General features: G+C 42.1%; 1 protein-coding gene across 1 annotated transcript; it reads left to right on the plus strand.

Annotated features, from left to right (window-relative positions):
• Positions 1 to 340: 340 nt before the first annotated feature.
• Positions 341 to 2242, plus strand: LOC118581724 (sperm motility kinase X-like). Its single transcript, XM_036184206.1, has one exon. It carries the CDS (start codon positions 341 to 343, stop codon positions 2240 to 2242), a length of 1902 nt encoding a protein of 633 aa, XP_036040099.1.
• Positions 2243 to 20015: the final 17773 nt, after the last annotated feature.

Genomic DNA, 20015 nt, shown 5'->3' on the forward strand with positions numbered 1-20015 from the left:
ATTTTTCTATTAGTTATTTTGGTTAAGATTGCATCAGTTTTATTCTTAAAATAATGAAGTCTTTGTTACATTGGTTCTTGTATTATTTTAGTTTCCATTTCATCAATTTCTGCTCTAGACTTGAGCATTTCTTCTATTTCTTTTGAGTTTGGCTTGGTTTTGCTTTCCCATGACGTTGCCATGAATCATTAGGTTATTTTGGACATCCATCTTTTTTTTTTTTTTAACTGCAGGAATTTATAGCTATAAATGTTTCTCCTAGACCCACTTTTAATTAATTAATTAATTTTTATCTTGCATCACTAGTTGGTTGTTGGTACGAGCATTTATATCAACAAAGATGAAGAAGTGGGAAATGGCTCAAGGCAAAACCCTACAGTACAACTCCTTTGACGAAGAGGCTTTAACAGAGCAGTATAAAATCCTAAAGACCCTTGGCAGAGGAGCATTTGGAGAAGTAAAATTGGCTAGCCATCTACTCACCCAGACAAGGGTAGCAGTAAAAGTTCTTCCAAAAGGCACAAAGAACAGTTTCATCTATTCAGAAATTGAAATAATGAAATCTCTAGACCATCCCAATATCATTAAACTTTTGCACATAATCGACACCACAAATAACATTTACATGGTTATGGAACATGCCACAGGTGGAGAGCTAATGGATAAGATTGTGGAGTTTGGCTACCTACAGGAGGAGGAGTCCCGTAAGGTATTTAAACAGATGGTATGTGCCCTCCAGTATTGTCACAGGAAAGGGATTGCTCACAGGGATCTAAAGCCTGAAAATATTTTAATGGATGGCAAAGGCAATATAAAACTCAGTGATTTTGGGCTGGGCACCAAGCTTACCATGGGGCAGAAGCTAGCATATTTTTGTGGGACCCTTCCTTATTGCGCCCCAGAACTCTTTGAAGGTAGAGGCTACGATGGCCGAGCAAGCGACATCTGGAGCTTGGGGGTTGTGCTATACTTTATGTCGACAGGGTGCCTCCCTTTCAAGGGAGTTACTTTTGGAGTACTAAAGGACAAAATCTTGGCAGGAAAGTACTCTGTTGAATTCAAGTTGTCGCCAGAGCTTTGGGACGTTATTGGTAAGTTGTTAACTGTAAATCCTAGACAAAGACCAAGAATAGATGACGTTGTGGGCTTTCAATGGCTAAAGCATGGCAATGAAGATTTTCCCAGTCCCTTTAGAGAGAACAATGAGGACAGCTACCCAGACCCCACTGTGATGGTCATCATGGGCGTCATGGGTTATAAGCAAGGAGAGGTAATGGAAGCTCTACGGGAGAAGAAGTTTGATCAAGTGATGGCCACCTACTTGATTCTTAGGCAGCAGTCACCCTGGGAAGACAGCTTTATAAAAGATCTTCAGCCCAAGCATTCTTCTGGATCCTTGAACCTTACAGGCCCTCCCACGATTCCAAAAGTGACTATAAAGAGGGGATCTAGTGTCCCCATCCTTACCACTTCTTCCATTTTGTCCATTCTACCTGAGAGTACTGAGAACGACAAAAAGGGGAGAACGAGGTACAATATGCCTCCCATCCTGAACTGCCCTAACAAGAAAACAGCCCCCGTTCACAGAATTCTCCCCCAGTGTGTACATGAGGCTAAATTCATGAACAGCACTTGCGGGGATTCAGAGAGCATTATTAATACTTCCGATGAAATATATCCCAGAGTGTCTTCAGGACTGGAAAGTTATTCCAGCCTGTCATCCCTGGATGTGTCCGAAGCTGGCCTAAACATGTCAAAGAACAAGGTGTCCTCACAGGATGTTTTATCTCATCACACCTCTAAGGAAGAAGTTCAGTGCAAAGACATCAACATACCAGGTGAAAATATCTGTTCATCTCTCCCACAAATCTCACCTCAGGAGGACCTCAGAGGACAGCCCCACAGTGTGTCTACAGCTGGTTCAAAGAACAACATGACCTCACAGGATAGATCACCTCCATTCTCCAGCAAGGAGGCCCAGGATGAGGGTCCCATTGTACAAGAAAAAGATCTTAGCCCATCCTCCCCAGAAACATCCCAGGGACACCTCAGTGGCCGGAGCCAGACTGCACCCAGAGCTCCCTTTAGAAAGCGAGTTTGGAAGACCCTACAGAGCAGGGTTATAAAAGGCCTGAGAAGGTTATGTTGCTGCTTACCAACAGAAAAGAGGGAACGCCTAGGCCGCAACAAAATCTTGGCTGTGAGCTTAAAGGGCCATGGAAGCAGCCAAGGTAACAGGTAGGTGGAGAAGCTACAATGTTCTTCTGTATCTAGGACTTTTTTTTTTTTTTTAATGATCTTTTCTTTAAAGAAAAATATTTATTTACTATATGTGTGTGGAAGTTAACTTGCAGGAATCAGTTCTGTCTTCATACCATGTGGATCCTAGGGAATGAATTAAGGTCCCCAAGCTTGGGGTCAGTACCTATCCTCACTAAGCTATTTCCTGGACTAAATGATATGCTTTTAAATAAACAGATTATAGGAATAGGTGATAATATATTATCACACCAGAAAGACTTGACCTAGATGTAGACAGACAGCAGGGGATAGTGGCCAGAGGCTGGGCATGGATGAGGAGAAGGGTTGCTGAAGAGAGCAATGGGGCAGGTGCTCAGGAGGGATCTGACTCAGGGCCCAGCACTGCACAGGGACAGCACAGCCAAGCAGAAGACCTGCATATTGTCCTAAGAGGCCCCTTTCTTGTGTCTGTTTCAAGTGCTGTTGGAGGCACTGTGGTTCCCCTAAGCTGAAACCAGAGAGTGGAGAGCAGCATGCTGAGGATGCACACAGCCCGCCACGGAGAGCCAGGTAGGAAGTTCAGATGGCTGTGTGCCATGGGAAGCTGTGTTCATATCACAGGCTGAAACTAGGGGCAAAGTGTTCATGTGTCTGCAGATGAAGACTGGGGAGGAGGGAGGATGCCACACCCTTCTCAGATCACGTGGACCCTGAGGATTGATAAAGGATTCTGGGAGGCAGATCTGACAGACTCATGAGCCTCTTGACTCTCCTTTGTAGATAGGTTCATGATGGCAGGTGGTGCCACAATTGTGCCAGTACAGTGAAGCCCTCTGTAGGACCAGAAATCCTTTAAACAAGGATTCATGGAATGCTGTGATCATTAGGAAAACAGGCTTCAGAGGACCTTCCACGAACAGAGAGATGGTCAGTTCAGCTACCTGTCTCTAGGTTTGTGAACCATTAGAAGAGACAGCAGTACTGGAAGCAGAGGACCCCAGAGGGCCTGACCCGTTTGCATGTGTTCAAGATGAATATTGCTGACCAGGTTGGAGCCAGAAACAGAGGAATGCGTCTGCAAGAAGTGTGCATCTTGTGCTCATTTGGGAAGGTAGAGTGTGGGAAGAGGTAAGTCCATTAGATAGGTGCGGCTCTCAGCACTGTCCTGGCCTACTAAACAGCTGTCTTCCTATCATATGGATGCACTCTTCTGTACTCTGTACTCTGGACAGACAGACAGACACACACACACACACACACACACACACACACACACACACACACACACATACACACACATCTCCCAATGTACCTTGTGCACAGTTGACACTAGTGAAGTTTGCTTGAACTGGAGAGGACTCCCATTCCAAGCAAGGTGATTTCATATTCCATGTTATTTCCCTCCTGGAAACGCCTCAGATTCCTCTAACTCAGCTTGTTCCTGTCTCCACCTTCACCACAAACACTTACTCTGCTCTACTGCTTCGCAGGAGCCACGTGAAGCCAGCACATGCCATGGTGCACATTTTGCCCCAGGGCATCTGGTCCTGTGCAAGGTAAGGCCCACCACCTGTGCTTTGAGTGCAAGCAAGGTGAAGTCTGGAGTGTTGACAGTTGGATTCAGAGATGGAGCTGGTTCCAAGATTGATCATGGATAGAATCTGTTGATGGAAAAACAATGGCAACCCCCCGCCTGACAGTGAGGGCTGCCTCTGGGTGGCTCATGGGCTCCTGCCATATTCCTACCTCCAATGATAACTCAGAGACACCTAAAGGGATTCAAATACCTCCTTAGGCCCACACTGTAGTACACCCCAAAACCACACTTTAGTACATCCCAAGATACCATTTTCAATACAAAGATCCCAGCTGTTTTCTTTCTGACATCCTACAGGGACGTTGCTGTTACTGAGGATTTGTGTCCCCAGGCAGCAGGCTGGGAAAGACCTTTGCTGCCTGTATGACCTTATGCTGGGGCTACCAAGGAGACTCCTAGGACTACACTCAGCAAGGGGCATTTTCAACTGGATAGTGCTTAGAGCAGGAGATGCCACTCAAGCCTTAACACACTGGATGGAGGAGGGACACACAGGTGATGCTCCTCTGCTCAGGCCGTGGGGAAGATGTGATTGGTTACAGGGTGATGGACAACTGAACATTTGGTAATCTTACCAAAATGCCTTGACGGAAGAGGCTTCTTCTGACTGACAGAGAAGTTGGGGCAGAGACTTACAAGCAGATGGGCTAAGAGGAACAAGAGAAAATGTCTACTGATCCAGGTAGCACCCAGGCTCTTGTACTAACCCCTGGTTTGGGGGGAACAGTGTCTGAGGCAAGCTTGGAGACTTACCTCACTGAGGGCGATACCTCTCTGTCCTGGCAGGAGCCATGTGAGGGTGAGGTGCTGATCAAGTCCCCTCCATCTACTGCATGGAGTTAACTGTTCCCTTGACCACCTAGGCAGGGACACCACTTCTCCATCTCAAATACTGCCAGCTGCAAGGGACAGACATAGAGAACACTGACAGTAATTTGAGGGCTTTTTATAGTGGGGCCCCTTTTAGAGAGTGACATCAACCAATACCTAGAGAACTGAACCATGAGGACAGTCTCTAAGGAAAGGTCCTAGACAGTGAGAGCTGAGTGACTGATGACTTTATGTATTGTGTATCCAGGTGAAGATCAGCCATCGAGGATATGCTCAGAGAGATGGGCATAAGATTGCTCTGCAGAAGTGTTACCAAGAAAGACAGGCACTGGACAAAAAGACATATGGCACAAATATCTCTGAATAAAGAGGCTGTTTTCTTGCTACAATAAATTCCTTTGTACATTTGAACCACATGCCCTGATGTCCTGATTTATACCTATATTAATATTTTGATAGTGGAATTGGTCAGCATGTCTGTCTTCTGAACACACCATTTCTCCCTGTGATGAGAGCAGCACTAATTCTCCATGATGTACTTTGGTCTTCATTCTGTGCACTGGATCTCTGCCATCTTCCTCCTACATACTGCCTAGTCTACATCCTAGAAACATCTCTCCATCCCGCTATTGTCAATAATGGAGAATTTTGTTTTAGGCTCCACATATCCAGTATTTCTCTCTGTTAAGGGTAATTTTTCTTAGCATAATGTCCTTCAGGTTGACTCAAGTTGACTACAAGTCTCATTATTCTTCTCCCCTTTCTTTTTCTGAGATAGGGTCTTGCTGTGTAGCCTAGGTTGACCTACAACTCCTGATACTCTTGCTCAGGGTACTGGGTGAAAGTTTTGTACCTCCTGAATTATAAGGCCTAATCACATTCTTCTTCAACAGACATGTGGATGTAGGGTAGACACATTGTTAAAGGATTAGGTTTTGACTCATTTTGAAACACTCTCAACTTTCTCTGCAGTTGTCTTATCTCAGCATCATCAAAAAGATCCTTATATTTGGGTGTGGAAATGCTCATGAGGGCCCTGACTCCTAATCACAAGGCTGCCTTTGTGTAGCCTGTAACCTGGTTCCCTCCTCAACTTGTATTTCTGCCCTGCTATTCGTATCTTGTTGAGGGGGCAGAGTTTCCTTCAAGGGACAAGGGATGCTCTGTGCTGTCATGTGAAGTAGAGACTGAGATTCCAAAATGGTAGGAGCCCTGGTCCCCTGCAACCAAATCACTATCAGAAGAAATTCAAAAAGCAGCTCACTTCTCTTCCTGTGGAGACACAGCCAGCATGAGTCTGAGCTTCATTTGCACAAGAATCAAAGCTATGCATCTACAATTTGCCTGTCTCCTAGGCTCTGTAAGTGCGTTTTACCTAGCAGATCAGCAGAAGGTCTGAGAAGCTTAACTGTTTGCCTATGGAATATGCAGGGTCCTGGGGATTTTGATATGTTCAGCATTGGATATCTGAGGGAAAAAACATCTATGTACACTATGCTCTTATGTGTGTTAAAAACGGCTATAACTCCATCAGGCATTCAGGACATGACTAAATCTAGATGCACCACGCTCTTTATCCATCTACTTTATTTCTCCGCTCTTAGCTTCAGTTCCATCCAGTTTCCTACCTCATAGTCCTGCTAAGGACTAAACTCCTGTGCTTCTAGCCTCATCTTTATCCTCTGTTTCCTTGTTCTCCATGTCCACTACTCTCTACTCCTGGCACTCAGAAATCTCTATCCAATATTTGCTTACCCTCTACAGAACCTCTGTCTTCCTCTCTTCTCTCTTGCCATGCCATTCTGTCTGTTTCTACAGAAAAATGTCTGCTCTTTCTTTCCCTTGCCAAGCAGTTCTCTGCCTCTTCAGGAATGTTCCTCCACCCTACCTTCCGCCTGATATGTAAAAACCTCTTTTGTTCTCAGTTGATTGCTCTGGAGAGTCACTAGGTCTAAGGTGAGGAGATGGTCTGAGCTTCATTTGCACAAGAAACAAAGCTCTGTGTCTATCACCTGCCCTGGGATAACAGACCCTGATGACCTCAGCGCAAGAAAGCATCTGCCCCTAACAGGAGAACTGCTTCCCTACACTTGGGAAAGCTGACTTTACCCCTCACCATGGGTTTAGGAGAGCTAGCTCTGCCCCTCATCTGAGAGGAGTGGTCCCAGTAGCCTAGACAGACCAATTCAGCTACCACCCAGGCACACATCCAGAACTTGGAGTTGGCACAATCCAACAACCTGCTGGAGTGTGTGAAGGGACTGGTCCTGCAGAACCATAACTGCAGGATCTCCATGATCAGGGCAACAGCAGGATATCTTAGAGGAATGTCAGGGGAGGTCCTGTATTGATGGTGTACCAAAGCCAGAGGCCTTGAACCTGACAATGAACATTTGCAAGTAAAACTGCTTAGACAAAAGGGTATGCTGCATGATATACAGCAGCTCCCAAAGACATTCAGACGAACAAAGAGGTGATAGGTGATGGAGAGGCTGGAAAGATAGAGGAGGGAAGATTTTTTTGGTGTGTGGTTTATTTCTATCTTATTTTAATTCCTATTTAGCTTTCCTTTGGGTTGAGGGGGGCACTACAAGAGTAAGGAGCAGATACAGACGGACTGGGAGATGAGTGGGATTGGGGTGCATGATGTGAACTTCCCAAAGAATCAATAAAAATAACCCTAAGCATCTAACAGACCCTTTAAAAATTAAATACATGAATATATTATGACTAAATAATAGTTTTTTGCATAAGAGTCTATATCATGGCATATACACAATTATGAAGAAATCTGACCATTACTATGACGATTTAGGTAACACGAGAAAAGAACAAATGAAATGCCTGGTATATGCACGTGCACACATGTGTGTGTGGGGGTGATATGTGTGTGAGTATGTGTGTGTGTGTGCATGCACAAATGGACTAGCAACAGTGTGTTTAAGCCAATGATTCTGGACAAAGGACAGAGGGCAGGAAGACCCTGAACTGACGTCATGTGACATTTTTTGACCGCCCAGTCTATTTTTAGCCTGTTTCTTCCTGACTTCAATTCATATTTTTGGGACTTGTAGCGCACTCCAGTAACACAGTTTACAAAGTGCTAGCAAGCAAGAAAATAGTAATTGAGCAGAATTTTTCTCATTCTTTTTTCCCTTTATTTAAAAATAGATTCTTTTCTCTTACAATATATCTGATTTGTTTCCTTTCCTTCTACTCTATCCAGTGCCCTCCACCCTTCCCACCCATCTAGATCAATTCCCTTTCTGTCTTTCATTAGAAAAGAATAGGCTTCTAAGAGATAACAAAATAAAATATAATTGACAGGAAGTCACAACATGCCCACACGGTTGGGCTTGCCTGGCAGACCGCCTAGTTATTTCTGCTTAAAGCACGCTCAGTCATGTAATCTATGTGCATGCGTGGAGTAGGCACATGCAGTCCTGTACGCATGTGCAGCCCTTTCTTTAAAAAGCCTCTCTTCTCCTCTCTTCCTTTTCTCTTGACCACGTGGCCTGTCATGTCTGTCTCTTCCTAACCTGTATTAATAAACAGCTCTTCTGTGGATTTGTCGTGTTTGGGATGTGTTCCTCGTGGGGTAAGAGCGCCAAAATAACTAACAATAATAAAACAAAACCATCAAATTTTAGAATATTTAGAACATAAGGCTTGTGTACAAAGTGCATGGGGATGGAGAAAGTGTTTTTTTCTATATTCCTACAATCTTAAGAGCACAAGTAAGAATCATGTAATAGAGTTAATATTATCCCAAAGTCTAGTGATCTAATATAGAGGATAATCTATTACTTCTTTGGCTAGCCATTTTACATATCAATTTCCAGATTATGAAATTGGAAAACTTTGACAGCATTAAAATAGTCAAATTTTTTAAGGAAGGAAGGGTTTACCTTTGAAAGTAAGCATCACAAATCTTGTAATCTATGCATGCGGTATGAAATGCTGATTTCATCTGTGAAACTCAGTATTGACTAGCATGACTCTCCTCTTCCATCATAAGAAGGTGAATAGCATAACTGGGCTTGAATAGGTAACTTGGCAATCATTGGTGCAGGCAGACAAGGATGAAAGATGTCTAGTTATTATGTATTCCTTTCTCATTTGTTGGTTTTCTTGTACATTTTTTTTTTTTTTTTTTTTTTGCTTATGGAGAAGCTCTAAAGATGTATTTCTAAACTGAATGAAAAGAAAGGAAACATTTAAATCAAATAACTATTTAAATAAGGCTTATCTAATCAAATGTAAACACTTAACATTTAATTTTCATGAAGAAATTTGTTAATGTATACATCCCTTGTTGGCTCCATGAGAACGCTGTCAGTAGAGTCTTACCTGTAAGTGTTAGGTTTTAAGTGGCGCTAGGAACACGTCCCAAACATGACAAGACCACAGAAGAGTTTTATTAAAGAGGATAGAGGTGACAGGCCTGTGTGAAACACACATGGGGGAGGAGATAAGGGAGGTTCATGCAAGATGGCACCGGCTTTTTAAAGGTTGGGCCGCGCATGCGTACAGGAACTCCTGTAGGTACTCCATGCATGCGTGTAGATTACATGGCTGCGGGCGCTTTGCGCATAGAGTCCCAGTCCCGCGAGATGTCTGACCCTGAGATGGCTATTCTGAACCGGAAATAGGCGGTCCGCTTGGCAAGCCCAACCATGTGGACATGTAATTCTCTATCAGTAAGTACTTTAGAGAGGGAAATGGCAAAGGGGAAAGATGGGACCATCTCTTAGTGGTTAAATTTTGCGATTCATGATTAATATTTAAATGAAGTTCATTATTTGGATTTATTGAGGTATGATATGCATGTTTAAACTGTATAATTTGGTAAATTTTTGCTAAATATTTACACCTCTATGCTCATCATTACAGCTAATACAGAGGGTGCTTTAATCATTGCTAGTGTAGTTTGGACTTTAATTGTCTTCCAAAGGCCCCTTCACCAAGGTTTGTGCACTGTTAGGGAATGGACCCTAGTGAAAAGAAGTTATGTCTTTTTTTTTTTTTTTTTTTGGTTTTTCGAGACAGGGTTTCTTTCTCTGTGTAGCTTTGTGCCTTTCCTGGAACTCACTTTGTAGACCAGGCTGGCCTCGAACTCACAGAGATCCGCTTGGCTCTGCCTCCCAAGTGCTGGGATTAAAGGTATGTGCCACCACTGCCCGGCGTTAGACACATACTCTTGATGGGATCCTTGCCCCTTCTGTCTCTATTGTTGCTTCTGGCTGCTGTGAAGGTAAAAACCCTTCTCAGCTGCTCACTAACTGTACTGTGCCATTGCAGGTCGAAAATCACAGGGCTAAGCTGTGGCCACTTGAAAATCCTTGGAACTGTGACCATGGATAAAGTCTTCATCGCTGTAAATTGTTTATCTCAGGTATTTTTTTTTAAATGACGAAAGACAACATTGTATAGTCACAAAATTTAGCTTTACCCCTTCCCAATTTACTCATCTGACATCACTGAGTCCTAAACACTGATTCTTCTTCTATCACTGTGGGCTAGATTAGTCTTTTGAGGGTTTTCAAATAAATTTAATCACACAGTATGTGCTCAACTTGTATTGTTTTAAAAGTCCCCAAAGTGATCTTGTGATGTGTTTTGCCACCTGCATGGCTTTTCTTTTCATGTATGTCAATGTGTTCACATACCATGATTTGTCTGCCCATTGATTTGCTAGCAAGTGTGTGGGTTATATCCAGTTTGGAGAGAATATGAACAGTGACTGTGGACATTGTGTAAAGCTGCACTTTCTTTGAGTAAACATCAAGAAGTAGACTAACTACATGATATAGTAGGTATATTGTAACTATTAAAGAAATGACCCAACTTTCTCACATCATTTAATCATTTTTAACCAGTGATATATAATAGTTATAGTTACAGCACAGCACTGTTAGTTGGTGTGTCATTATGACTAAAATGGTGATTTGTTGTTGTTGAGTAATGAGAGTGGACATCTTTTATTGTGCTTCTTGGCTACTTTTTTTTTTTTTTTTATTGTGTATCACATTATTATGGTTGGTTTTAATACCAACTTGACACAAATTAGATTCACCTGAGTATGGAGCCACACAAAAGTAGCCTTCCTGCTTGTCTTGACTGATGTGAGAGGAACCACCTCTGCTGTAGAAAGCACCTTTTGGTAGCAGCCCGGATAAAAGAAAAGGGTAGGTCAGTAGAAAGTTTACTCTCCCCTAGAACTTTCCTCCTGCTGAGTAGATTTGCCCCATTGCTGCTGCCTCCAATCCCTTCACTAATAGTAGAACCAAACTTTCCTTATGAACTAGAGACTAGTGGCTCTCTGGGAAAATTTGGACTTCAGGCATCAGATTTGGATTATTGAGGCACCCTGCCTTGTGGACTGAAGTAACTATAGGTTGTTTCCCCAACAGTGGGAGGAGATAGCTACTCTGGTACTACGCCAACTATTGATTCAGTCCCTAGAACCTAGTAACAGTCATGTCCTCAGCTTCTCAGCTATAATTTAGCTGCAGTGAGTACTTTAAAGCTGACTTAATAAATTCTGAGGACACACACACACACACACACACACACACCGAGAGAGAGAGAGAGAGAGAGAGGAGAGAGAGAGAGAGAGAACTATTACTTATTTTGGCTTGCATTTTTTTTTTCTGAGACAAGAATTTCTATGTAGTCAAAGGTGTCCTTGAATGTACTATGCAACCCAGGATGACCTCAAACTCAGAAAGAACTCTTGTTTCTTTCTCCAAAGGGCCGCCATTGCAGTCATCTATCATCATACCCAGTTTAGGCAGTGATGGGAATGGAATCTAAAGTTTCATTGTGATAAGCTGTAACTCTACCAACTAAGCTAAATCCCCAGCCCTGGATTGTATGTTTATTTTTTAATTTAATTTATTTTATATGTATGTATGTTGTGCCTATATATATATGGCTGTATACCACATCCATGCAGTGCCTGTTAAGGCCAGAAGAGGGGCTTCATATTCCCTCAAACTGAAATTATAGATGATGTTTAGCCACTGTATAGGTGCTAGGAATTAAGCCTGGGTCCTCTGGAAGAACAGTCAATGTACTTAATCAATGGGCTTTCCAGCCTTTGTTTTTAAATGCTGTATTTGAAAAGCAAAAATTTCACATCAAGTAAATTATATTTTCTTATACATTTTGAACTTTATTGTGCCTAAGCGATCTTTGCCTACCTCAGGATATCATATTTTGTCTTATAAACATTCTTTTTAATAGCCATAAATATTACATTTAAGCCTAAAAGTTATTTCAACAAATTTTATGTGGTCTGGGCCAATATTAAGGATATACTTATATGTCATTATTGTTTATGGAAAAACATACTTCTTTTCTCATTGACAGCTTATGCAAATTTAATATATAGTTATAATTCTGGATTCTCAGTTCAGTGCCATAAATGTGTATGACAGTTCTTGATTATTGGAGTCTTCAAAGAGGTTCTTCAACTTTGTACAGTGTATGTGTGTTCACGGCATCCATGTATGCAGATGTAAATATATGTGTAGATGCTTACAATCACATGCAGGTGTAGGCCAAAGGACAACTTCAGGTATTATTTCACAGGTGCCATCTACCTTTTATTAAGAGATAGGGCCTCTTACTATTATGGAAATTACCAAATGTGCTGAACTAGTTGGCCAGTGACTCCCAGAGATCTACCTGTCTCCATTTCGCCAGTACTAGGATTACAAGTATGTGCCACCACACTCGGCCTGTTTTATTTGGTGTCTGGGGATTTAACTCAGATGGTCTTGATTGCAAGTCAAGAAATTTACTAACTGAGCTATCTCCCATCCTTGTATTTAGTTGTTAAAAATTATTTCTGGCTATGCCATAAGTCAAGTTTCTCTTGACAGACAAGGGCAATAGAATATGTGTAATAAACATGGGAGAAGAGTTTTTGCCAGAGTTGGCCCACATAATTATGGCAGTTAAAGTGTCTCAATACAGGTTGTTTACAAACTGAGGTTATGGTATATTATGTATATAATTCCAAGTTAAGGGTCTACAGAGCAAGACATCTCTTGATGCAATTCTCAGTGTGATATGGCAAGTTTGAATTGGAATAAGTCTTAGATCAGAGTCCAGAGGTAGATGAACCTAGAATTCTGAAGACCAGGAAGCCAAAAATGTCTATCCCAACTCTTAAAGAAGAAGATCAATTTGCCTTCTCTCTTAGTTCTTTTTTGTGCTCCCAGCTGATTGGCTGCTGCCTAGCCAACCTGGGAGATCTTCTCTACCTCAGCCCCTCAGACTCACCTTGAGTCTTTCAAGAAACTCTTGTAGACACTAAAAAATGCATCCCCAGGACTTGCTGCATTCATTCATCCATTAAAATTCACACTAAAATTCAGCTGCTCTAGATATTTTGCACTTCTAATTACATCTTGGAATGGGTGTCAAGTTTTGCAAAAAAGTCTCATAGAATTTTAATTAACACTAATTTGATATTTTAGCAAGATAGACTCACCCAACCAATAAAATAAATCTCTACATCTATTTGCCTATTCTTTACATTCTTAAACTATTGTTAGTGGTTTCATGTACTTAGATGATACAAGTTGAATTTTCTATTTAATTGTAATCTTTTGTGTTTGTTGCTAATATTTACAAATACAACTTATCTCTGTTTATTGACCTTTTCTGCAACCTCATCAAACTCACTCTTTAGTTATGTTATTTTCGTGTGGATTTCTTAGACAATACATCATAACCATGCTGTTTAAAAACAGTAACGCCTGTGGCACTTCTTTTCCAATCTGAATGGCCTTCATTTATTTTTATTCTTTCATGACATTGACTAGATCCTCAGGAACAACACTTTATTAAAAAGAGCAAAAGGATCCTACTTTTGTTTTTCTTGTTCTGTGGAGAAAGTCATTCAGGCTTTTAGCATTAATTATGGAGTTACCTATGTTTCTCAAGATATTTGTCTTGTGTTCCTCCAGCGAGAGTTGTTTGTTATGTTTTATTTTGCATGTGAACTACTGGAATACTTTCAATAAAGATGTCTATATATTTAATGAAACATTTCCTAAATATATAAATAATATTTTTAAAAGGTTGAAAATATCAAATAAATGAGACAGTACCAATTTTAATTGTATCTACATTCATATTTGTGAAACAAAGACAAAATAGTCCTAAACCTGAACAGATTTTTTTTTTTTTTTTTTTTTTTTTTTTTTTTTTTTTTTTTTTTTTTTGTGGAGTGGGAATTGTGAATTATCCCTCCAGATTTTGTTATTCTGACTTATTCTCTTAGTGGAGACCATCACCACCATTAGTGACATCAATTTGACTTAACAAAACTACCCTACTGAATTTTGAATGTGTGTGTGTGTGTGTGTGTGTGTGTGTGTGTGTGTGTGTGTAGCAGGAAGGTTGATTTTTTTCACCAATTTTGCACTATGCTAAGGTCCAAATATGTATGATGTAACAATAGGCTGGACACCATGAAGTGCTGTTGTTCAAGTCCAAAGGCAATGTCTTCCAGAATCAGTAAGAACTGACACTGCAGATGAAGTACAAAGACAGTCTTTAGAGAAATATATCTTATTCAGAAATTCCATTGTTTTTGTTGTAGTTACACCAGAAGGCAATAAGATGAAGGCCACTAATTTATTGGTGTATAATTCATTTTATTAAAAAATATTTCAATTAAATGTTACTCCAGTTGTTCACATATTTCCTCATTGCGCGCGGGGTGGGGGGGATAGCTAAAATAATGTTGGACTGGATGAATGGATACCCTCTGACCTAGTAAAGTTGGCACACAGAATTAATTAAGGGTGGGAAATTACCTAGTATATCAGGTCAAACACACAAGTATAACACCACCTGTTAATGCATTTACTTAGAATGGTACTCTCCAGACAATGCCACTTGCTCACTGCTATGGGGGCTTGATGGGAGCCATAAGCCTAAGCGACCCTTGATACACATGCTGCCATATTTGGGCTTCTCTCCTCTTTTCTTACATCTAGGCCTTGCTTAAGTCTGCATAGCACCCCCGAACCTCTTTCCACAGATACCAGAGCCTCTTCTCAGATATCCGGTGAATGAGCTGCAGTTAGGCAATTAGGCAGTTAAATAAGCGTAGATAGATAACCCTCAGAGCAACATTTCCTGCTGGCCAAACAGCCCATAATTAAGTCCCTTCCTGCTTGCAACCCCCATAATTAAGTCCCTTCCTACTCACAACACCCTTTGCCTACCTATATATGCCTTGAGAGAAAAATAAAATTTTGGAGCTTGATCAGATGTCCCGTCTTGCTCTCATTCTTTGTGTCTCTTGTCCCTCTCATTGGCTGGCCCTCCCTTTAGGTCCCCGTTGAAGACCCTGCTAGCTGGGGCAGGGGCTCATATAGGATCCACCCTGGCTTCTCTGCTCTGTGCAGGTTAGCAAGTTAGACTCTGGAAGGCTACTCTGGTGTGGTTACTACCTCTAATACTCTATTATGACACTACTCTTCATTCTTTGTTGTTATTTATGTCTCTGAGCCCCTAGAACAGAAACCTATGTGCAAACTCCCACACTCTGATAAAAACACATTTTACAACAGCAGATCCCCTATCATCCCTCCTCTCGCTCCCCCCCCCCACCTTCCCCTCCAGCCCACCCCTAATCCCTTTCTTCAGAAAGGGTAAGTTCTCCCACAGGGGGACAGTAATGCCTGGCACATTCAATTGAGGTAGGACCAAGCCCCCCCCCCCCCCCCCCCGCCCCCGGCATCAAGGTGTCCAACCATAGGTAATGGGCTCCAAAGAGCCAGTTCATGCACCAGGGACAGATTCCGATCCCAGTGCCAGGGGTCTCTCAAACAGACCCAGCTATACAACTAGATTGATGTTAATTTAAAGATGTTTCTAGATCCAAATTCTTTTTGAGATCCAAAAATTCCTTAATAGGAGTAAACAAGCTTCAGGAGGTTTAGACTTGTGCTCTTAGCCATTTCTTCTTGTCCCTACTCAGCCAATATTATTGATTCTGGAGGACTGGTACATGACCTAATTGCAACTGAAAGTAAAAAGAAAATTTCTCTTAACCTATTTCCAATTCTGTACATCCATGTATGTTATCTGTCTTGTGCCTGAGCCTATGCTTCTTCTGTATCCCATGACTTTCTAGAATCCTACATGTGGTACCTCGAAAAGGTTACGTGATCGATGAGGCTCCAGACATGTCCCTTCCTATGTGCTTATTAATATATATCTGTCTATCATGGTTTATTCAGGGCACTATCACCAAATGGGCCACTGGAAAAATGATTTAAGAAATATTAACAATGTTAATAGTATGTATTTTCTCTGCCAGTCTTCTTGAATGATGTTACTATCTGTATCAGTTTCTAACAGTTGGTGTTTTTAAATGTTAGAAAATATATTACTTTTGGTTTTGAATAAATTCTCTCCTAGTTTCCATTTAACTTAATATGTATCTTTAGAGTGTAAAGTAATTCATCCACCACCTTACTTAGAGCTGTTTGAACTACAAAGGTGAAAATACAAAACCATAATACTACAAAACCAAAAAGGAAAGTTATGGTCAATGTGCAGTCTTTAATCTGAGTAGGCTTTGGTGTCATATTGCTACAGGTTCATTCATTCCAGAGGGGATGATTGCTTCAGGTTTACATACTGAGTATGCCATTTTTGAAACAGGGGAAAAAATACCAGATAAACACCTATCTCACAGTCTCTCTCCATGCCCTTGTTATGCTACTTCACTGTCGATAGTCTGGAAGTATACCCAACTTTCCACTGTTGACTCAGTATGGCATCCCCATCTAGCAGCACCATGATTTCAAGCAGTGTATTCAGGTCTTCTCCCCCTTAAACAACAGAAAAAAAAAAGTGATTAAGGCTACAGTCACTATCAACAAAAGCAAAACTCATTCTTTAAAAGTTATTGACAAGAAAGTCAGAGAAGGAAATAGAATACTCAAGTCTACAAGCTATGTTTCCTGGGGACATTTATCTATGCTACTTCCCTGAGTTTTATGGGACACAAGATGACAAAGAAGCAGGGCATAAATTTGCCCACAAGGTCATGCCTACATAATTCCCCTTGATATATTGATCTAGGGTCACTGTTCCGCCATTAGAATTATTATTTGTATTATAAGAAACTATTAACAAAATTACCAGATAAAACATAAGGCCTCTAGTTCAAATGAATTTATTTATTTATTTATTTGTTTGTTTTTTGAGACAGAGTTTGTCTGTGTAGCTTTGCGCCTTTCCTGGAACTCACTCTGTAGCCCAGGCTGGCCTTGAATTCACAGAGATCCACCTGCCTCTGTCTCCCGGGTGCTGGGATTAAAGGCACCACTGCCTGACTCAAATGAATTTTAAACAATAAAGATTATAATAATGTTTATGCAATATTTGTGATATGCTTGTTCATTAAAATTTTTGTTTGCTGGGTGGTGGGGGTGCACACCTTTAATTTCAGCACTCAGGAGGCAAAGGCAGGTGGATTTCTGAACTCAAGGCCGTCCCAGTCTACAGAATGAGCTCCAGGACAGCCAAGGCTACATGGAAAAACCTGGTTTTGAACCCCCCCCCCCCTCAAGAAAAACCTGTTTTTCCTTTATCTTTTTAAGAACAACTTTTATTTTTCTTTGTGAATTTCCCGTTATGCACACAATCCCACTCCTCTCCCCATCCCTCCATATCTGCCCTCTACCATTGCAACCTCTGTCCCAAAAGAAAACAAAAAAATAAAATTAAATTAAAATAAAAAATTAAACTAAAATGACTAATAAACTAAAACCATCTTGCCATGGAAGCTGAGGTGTGTCACAGTATGTCACACAGTATAGATCCTTTTGCTCAAATAGCTTTATTTGTAAATGTTCATTGCAATGAGTCATTGGTCTGGCTCAAGGCCTCTGGCTCCTGCTACACCATCAATATTGGAACCTTGCTGGGACTTCTCTTGAATATCTTCATGTTGACCTGTGTAATGGAGAACTGCAGCTTTGGATCTATAGCACATGGGGTATGTGGTAGGGTGGGCTAACTCAAAGCCGTGGATCTGGGACCACATGGTAGCTGAGGTGGTCAGCCTGCCTTCACCACTGCCACCATGGCCAGCTCTCCTGCCTGCCACAGCTGACATGGAGCTGCACTGGCTCTGTGGTGCTCATGCCATTGGGGCCACCTCTTAGCACTTCCCTGGTGAGGGGCAGGGACAGCTCACTTGAGTGCCAAAGCCAGCAGGGGTCAGGGCCAGCCCTCCCACGCTGATGCCTTCAGAGGCTATCTCTCCCACTCTCAGGGTCAGCTCTTCTACCTGCCATAGGTGACAATAGAGTGGCATCTCTTCTGTGCCCATGCCATCACATGGCAGACCAGAAGCAGGGCAGCTCTCCTAGGCTCACATCCTCACGGCTGACTCACCTGCACCTCAGCCACTAGGGCCAGCTCTATTGTGCTGCCCAGGCAAGATGTGAGCCTGCTCTCCCAAGTGCTGCAGCTGGTGTGGGGCAGGACCTGCTCTTTGTAGCCCTTGGACATCAACATGGGCCCCCGGCAGCAGCCCCAGACCAGCATGTCTGCAGGGCCTTTGGTGGTAACATGGGTATAGACATGGAGCCAGACCCCTGCTACTGCAAGGCCACAGACATAGACATGACCTTCAGTGACAGCATGAACCAGGACATCTCCATGTCCTCTGGTAGCAATGCAGGCTACTCACATCAGGCTGTTCCTTACCACCTTGAGACCTCTTCATTGAACACAAACAATTCTGCTTCTCTTTCTCTCCCATCTCTCCACCACATACTTGTTCCTTATAGTGGCACTAACCTTGCCTGGGACACATGGGGCAAGTGGGGTCCTCTTTGGTGTCTTCTGCCCCACCTGTACCATGTGGCTGCTGGCAGAGGTGCCACTCTTGTGTCTTCTGTCCAAAAAGCATGGGGTCAGGCTCTCCAGTGTCTCCTCATGCCAGGTTCACGACCCGTGGCAACCCTTTTGCTTTATCTTAAATTCAAATTTAACTGTATATACTTTGTGCATGTAAGCTAAATCTGGTAAATGTCCCAATCTAAAGCCAAATCTTGAATTGTCAAAAGCCTAGCTTGAGCATATCAGAAGAAAAGAACAGGTAAAAGTATCACCTTTAGGATTTTGTGGCCACAAGCTACACTGTTGAAGTTGTTCAAGGAAAATCTGACTGTGTATTTGGACAATACTTTAGGGACCTAGGCAGCTGCCATCCAACTCACCTACCATGCTGCTGTGGTCTAGCAACCACAATTACAGATAAAGACCACTAGAACCAGTACAACCCACTGTGCTGGCTAGTTTTATGTCAACTTGACACAAACCAATATTATTTGAGAAGAAGAAACTTAAATTTAAAAAATGCTACCAAAAGATAAGGCTGTAGGCAAGTCTGTAGGGCATCTTCTTAATTAGTGATTGATGTGGGAGGGGCCAGACCATTGTGGGTGGTGCCATCCCTGGGCTTGTGGTCCTGGATTCTAAAGCAAGCAAACTGAGCAAGCCATAATGAGAAAGCCAGTAATCAGCACCCTTCCATGGATGGCCTCTGCATCAACTCCTGCCTCCAAGTTCCTTCCCTATTTGAATTCCTATCCTCACCCACTTCTATGATGAAGAGTGTTGTGGAAGTATAAGCTGAATAAACCCTTTCTCTCCAAACTGCTTTTTGTCATAGTGTTTTATCACAACAATAGTAACCCTAACTGAGACACCCACATACCTACCTACTGTCTACCCTATTTACCACACTATCAGACCATAGTATCAGATGCTATGATCCAAGATAGGAGCACCAGAGCCTGTTACCTAGTGTTCTAGCCATCCCATCCACCACACTCTTCAGGGCTTCATGGAGTTCTGTGACTGAGATACCAGGTAGAAACCCACAACCTGGTCTCTGCCCTACCCACCTCTGCCTGATGATGGATGGTGTGACATTCTGTTCCCTGCTCCCACAGAGCAAAACACACTCCCATTGTGAAACTAACCCCTGCTACCCAAAGTCACCTTTAGAATCCAGTGAGCCCTCCACAGACTCCTGAAGATTGGTATTGACAGCAAGAATCGTCAAAGGCTACAGAAGTTTTGCTCCTGGGCTTAGAAGTTACATTTGTCACCAGCTGAGATGGGGCAACTTCTGATACCCTGTTCTCACATCAGTGCAGAGTTGTTCCAGTATTGAACAGCAAACACCACAAAGATGGCCCACAATTTGACAAGTTGGAGTAACAGTAAACATAAATCTAAGTATCCCTTTAATAAAAGTGAGACCAGATATCCATACTATAGTAGTTTC

Source organism: Onychomys torridus, chromosome 4 (genome assembly GCF_903995425.1).
Source record: "Onychomys torridus chromosome 4, mOncTor1.1, whole genome shotgun sequence".
Lineage (NCBI taxonomy): Eukaryota > Metazoa > Chordata > Mammalia > Rodentia > Cricetidae > Onychomys > Onychomys torridus.